This window comes from Molossus molossus, unplaced genomic scaffold (assembly GCF_014108415.1).
Source record: "Molossus molossus isolate mMolMol1 unplaced genomic scaffold, mMolMol1.p scaffold_m16_p_10, whole genome shotgun sequence".
NCBI lineage: Eukaryota > Metazoa > Chordata > Mammalia > Chiroptera > Molossidae > Molossus > Molossus molossus.
The window spans coordinates 86,852,783-86,858,063 of NW_023425345.1; the positions used below are offsets into that span (position 1 = coordinate 86,852,783).

At 47.4% G+C, this 5,281-nt stretch overlaps 1 protein-coding gene across 1 annotated transcript; it reads right to left on the minus strand.

Annotated features, from left to right (window-relative positions):
* Positions 1-1,681: 1,681 nt before the first annotated feature.
* On the minus strand, positions 1,682-2,806 carry CCER1 (coiled-coil glutamate rich protein 1). Its single transcript, XM_036250685.1, has one exon. It carries the CDS (start codon positions 2,804-2,806, stop codon positions 1,682-1,684), a length of 1,125 nt encoding a protein of 374 aa, XP_036106578.1.
* Between the last annotated feature and the right edge of the window lie 2,475 nt (positions 2,807-5,281).

Consider the following 5,281-nt stretch of genomic DNA (forward strand, 5'->3'; position numbering starts at 1 on the left):
GTATACATTAGAGATACATATGGGTGGCCAACTTTAAATTACTTTTATGGGTAACTCAGAAATTGCATTTTGCAGGAAATGACTTCTTAGCATAGAATAAATGTTTGGTTATTCACTGCTCTAGTTTGGAGTGTTTGGTATCATTGAAAAATTTCTACAATGTTTGTATTAGTTTTTCTTTTTCTGTTCATTCTATTGGCTACTGAAGTATATTGCTGAAGATTTCTGATATTTAAATAATAAAGAGAATCAAAATAATTTCATGTTAATACTTTATTTTTTATTTTTATTATTTTTTAACAGCTTAAGCTTATCACCCAAAACTGCAATACACTGGGATACGTAAGTAAAGCTCAACATCCAGGTACGATATCACCATACAGTCTTCTCTTCACCAAATACTAAATTTTGGTTAAAATTATATTTAGAAGTACAGTTTGTCAAAAGATATAATTTTTGAGATGGTGGGCTCAAATTCTTCATCTAGTGCGTCCATCTATTCTGGAAATATGCTATGGACCAAAACTGCAACCCAGGTACGTGCCCTTGACTAGGAATTGAACCCGCAACCCCTCAGTCCATGGCCAATGCTCTAACCGCTGAGCAGAACTGGCCAGGGCAGTGGGAACTTTTGTAAAGTTGAGAATTAAGTGCTCAGGAAGAAATGTATTATTCCTACAGAAAATGTCTAAATAAAAGCTATTGTTTCGAATGATGTATTTTCCATAGGGAATTATTTAGACCTTAGAAGTTAGCTCATGCAAGCTCGCACTTACACATCGTTGTTTTATTCTCCTTTATAAGGAAATAAATTATATTCCACCCCCAAAAGGGCAATCATCTTTAAAAAATCTACTCTGCAAAAACTATTGTTACGGTCCGGTGAAGTTATGACAAGGAATATATCTAGGAACAAGGCTTCAAAGTCTAAGCTATTGCTCCATTGCTTGCAGTTACCTTGGATTTTAACTAGAGGTGCAAGTTGACTTCTGACCATGGGGAATCTTCTCCATGCATGGTATGGATTGTTGAGGCCATGGCAGATACCCAGTTCCACAGAAGCAACTTCATGTTCTTCTGCGGAAGATCCATAGCACTGTGGAACAAGAACTATAAATGAGCAATGCCACAGAGACTGCAAATGGGGTTACCAAAATACAACCCTCAAAAATCAACTCGGAAGGTGGAAAATCTACAACAAAAATTTTTAAATAGTTTTAAAATAATTTCGGTTATCGTGTGCAGAGCACTGATGGATATTCAGTAGAAATGGCACGTGCTTCTGATGGATGCAACAATCAAAAGAGCTGTTGATGTCAAGCTCATTAAGTAGATAATCATATAACTTTGCTATGAAAAAAAGTTGTCTGCAGTGCCAGAATTCAAAACTCGATGTCTAGAAAGAAAAAAACAAAAAACAAAAAAACAAACAAAAGAAAACATTCAAACTGTAGTAATAAAATATTTGGTCTTTAATCATTTCAAGTTAAATTATGTTTGAAAGCTCCCCTTCCTCCACCCATAGTCACACACAAACACACCAATTTTTAAATCTTTTATAATGGCCAAAGAAGGGGTTTACATAGATATTTTTATTAATGGAACTCACTTTTTTATTTAGTTTTTAATACGTTGCTAATCCATTTAGCCTCAAATCAGTTCCATTCCATTCCTCAAATGCCTAACAGTTAGTGTCCTGTAACAGGAGAGCATCCTGTGGAACTTTGGGAATTATCTGTTCAGGGCTTAAATAAGAACAGTTTATAAAGCTCTCCCTCTCTTCTTCAGCCTCCATCAGGAATGATAAAGGCATTTCCAGAGGCAAATGATTCTCTTCCCCTCTCTGCTCATCCTCCTCCAGCCCCTCCTCTTCTGTTTCCTCTGCTTCCTCCTCTTCCGCCTCCTCCGCATAGTCAGCCTCTTCCACCTCCTCTTCATCCTGGGGCTCGGCTTCTTCATCCTCCTCCTCACTCTCCTCCTTCCCATCACACTCCTCCTCATATTTCTCCTCTTCCTCTTCCTCCACCAGCTGTGGGGCCTGAGCCTGATTTTCCGCCTCAGGGACAGGACTAAAGGCCAGAGATGGATTCTGCACAAAGCCATACAAAATGTCCTGCAGCTCCGCGTCTTCCTCCTCACCCATGGGAAGGGCTTCGTGTCCACCTGCCTGGGCCTGCTGAGCCCGCAGCGCCTCCTGCTGGCGCTCCAGCTTCTCCTGCTGCTGCATGTCCTCGTAGATCTGGTTCATGATGAACTGGGTGGTGTTGCGCGGGGCCCGCATGCCGTAGCGGTTGACCTGCCGCAGCAGTGGGCTCACTTCCACCGGTGGGCTCCTCGGGAGGGGGCGGCTCGGGTGGCGGCGCAGGCCACGGCCCCTGCGGCCCCAGCGCTTCTTCCGGCCGGGGGGCCTCGCCCAGCCGGGGTTCCAGGGCCCACGCCAGCAGACGCAGCAGCAAAGACAGACTGGGTGCAGACCATACATTCGGGTCGCCTGCACTGGGCTGGGGGGCTTCCGGTACCCCATTGGAGGTGGGCACCAGGGCCCTCCCCAGCACCCCCAGTTAGAGTACATGGCCCAGTGAGGACTTCGGGGTGGTTGGAACCAAGGGCCTGGGCCGTACCGTGGCTTCGGCCGTTTCCTCTGGGGCTCGTACTGGGCTTTGGAGCCATAGTGCTGCCGTCGCTTGTAAATCGGGGCGCCCCTGCGCCTTTGGTGGCAGGAAGACCAAGTGCGACACGGAGCAGAGGATGCCCAGCCGCTTCCCACGTTAAGAGGGTCTGCACTTTTATTGAGGGTCTGGGTCATGGTTCCGGGAGCTTCGAGAGGTGTGGTGGAAGCGCCCTAAAAGCGGTCCTCGAATGAGGCCAGATCCGATGTTCTGAACAGCCTGGCCAGCCGCTGCGATCCCGCCTTTCCTCTCCAGGGGACCCCTCTCCGCTCGCTCGCTCGCTCGCTCGCTCTTCTGTGCTAAGCGTTTGTCCTTCGCACCCGGGTTGTGTCGCCCAGGCGGGCGGGATGGGACTGGTGCTGGGTAAAGATGGTGAGGAGGAAAATGTTGACGGGCAACACTAAGTGACAGCCGCTCCCGGGTCCCTCACACACACCCGCCTCCGCAGAGGTTCCAGCTGGGGACTGGGGAGGCAGGGGTTGCGCGTTACCTTGTGGCTCCCCCTCAACCCAGATGCTTCTCGGTCGGTGTCCTGGCCCGACTGGGGTGGCGCGGGCAACGACAGCCTTTAAATACCGGCGGGATCCCCGCGTGCCACCGCGTCCTTGGTTGCCTGGGCGACAGCCAATTGGAGTGGAGGCCGTTCTCGCTGTGCGCGGAGGCCGGTTCGGCAAGAACGAGGGGCCCCCGTGAGCGTTCTCAGGGGCTTGTGACGTAGTTTCGAGGGTGGCAAGGAGAGCGGGTGACTGGGCGTCTGTTGCCCCAATCAGGAAACCCTTGAGGCAGTTTATTTGAACCCTTTGTACCCTCTCCAAGCATAGGGATATAGATGATGGCCCTTCCGCTGAACGGGACAGGGCGAGACTTGTGTATTAATAAATGTATATCCTACCTCTTGGGGGTGGGGGCGGGGAGGATAAAGAGAAAGCTCTTCCCACCAGAAAACTGGGCCCCACTCCTACCTTATGGGCAGTGCCCAGTCTTCTAATATCTGGGGGCCACGGCTCATGATGCACCAAGCAAGACCCAAGCATTTATTTCGTTGATTGTTGCGCGCGCAGGTGGGCTCGTGGCACATAATCCTCACGCCCACCCTGGGACGAAGGTGTTGTTACCGCGCCTCGCAGGTTTGGGAACTGGGAGGTTCATTTGCCCAAGGTCATGGGGCTAATGAACTTTAGGGCTAGTGTTGAAGACCAGGTGTGTTTGACGGCAGAGCCCTAATTCTTAACATGGCTACAGCGGATTACATACTCACTTTAAAAAGGGCTCTTGTGCTGAGCAAATGAAACCGGTGTGAGCAAGCCCTTTGCTAATTGTAATGTCTGTGGATGGATGTAATCCATGGGTTCTTGAAAATACAAATATTCCAGTATGTCCTTCCTTTTGTCCCGTTATTGGCCAGACAGCACATATGTTGGAAGCCTTTACGGTATTGTGATTAAGAATATGGGCTCTAAGTAGACATAAACCTAGTCTGAAGGGTGCGATTTTGTGGATACATATCATTATACATTTATCCAACTCCAAAGAATGTACATCAAGAGTGCACCCTAATGAAAACTATGGGGTTTGAAAGACAATGGTGTTTCCATGTAGGTCATCATTGTAACAATGTACCACTTTAATGGGGGTGTTTATAATGGGGAGGCATGAATGAGTGGGGGGAGGAGGTACAGAGGAAATCTCTGTACCCTGTGCTTGATTTTGCCATGAACCTAAAACTGCTCTAAAAAGTAAGGGGTTTGGACGGTTTGACTCAGCAGTTAGAGCATTGACCTGCGGTCCAGAGACACCCAGGTTTGGTTCCTGCTAAGGGCACGTACCTCGGTTGCAGTTTGTCCCCGGCCCTGGTTGGTCATGCAACTGGCAGCCACTCAATGTGTCCCTGTCACATCAATATTTCTCTCTTCCTCTCTCTCCCTCCCACTCTACATGAACAAAAAATGAAAAATGTCCTCGGGTGAGGAAAAAAAAAAAAAAGTAAGGGGTATTAAACAATAGAAGTGCTTCAACTTCAACTCACCAATTATTAACCTCTGTCGGTTTCCAGCTCCTTACCCATGCTGTGAATATAGTTATAATATCTATCCCACAGGGTTGTGTACAGATTAAATAAGATACCACATTAAAGCACTTAAGGCAGGTGCTCAGTAAGCACTCAGTAACCGTGAAGTTATCATTATCATATTTAAATACTCTAGGACTTTTAAAGAAGTTGATATAGTGTACATGAAAATAACCCTGTGCATGATGCAAATTAGGCATCCCCACACCTGTGTCCTTTTCCCGTCCCCCTTTTTAGAAATATAAAACAAGTACTACCAGGCTTGATTATAGACAAAACTGCCCCAGATTATATTCCCCCTTATTTACCTTCCTGCAGTGAGTCAAACTGTGCAAAATGGAACACTTCCTACTGGGGACCTGAGTCTACACATGCCTCCGTTAAAGGACAGAAAAAGTAAAATGTGGGGAAGCCCTGAAGCTTGCAGAGGTCATCTGTGCATTCCTGGTTGAAAACAGAGAACAGTGTGGGGTGGCAGTCCTGCATCAGGACTCCAGCCATCCCTATGAGGCCTGTAGAAGCCACAGGCTTCATTCAACTGTAC

What these genes read in the sequence shown, in the direction of transcription:
- CCER1 (XM_036250685.1), bottom strand. Translation starts at nt 2,806, where the DNA reads ATGACCCAGACCCTCAATAAAAGTGCAGACCCTCTTAACGTGGGAAGC.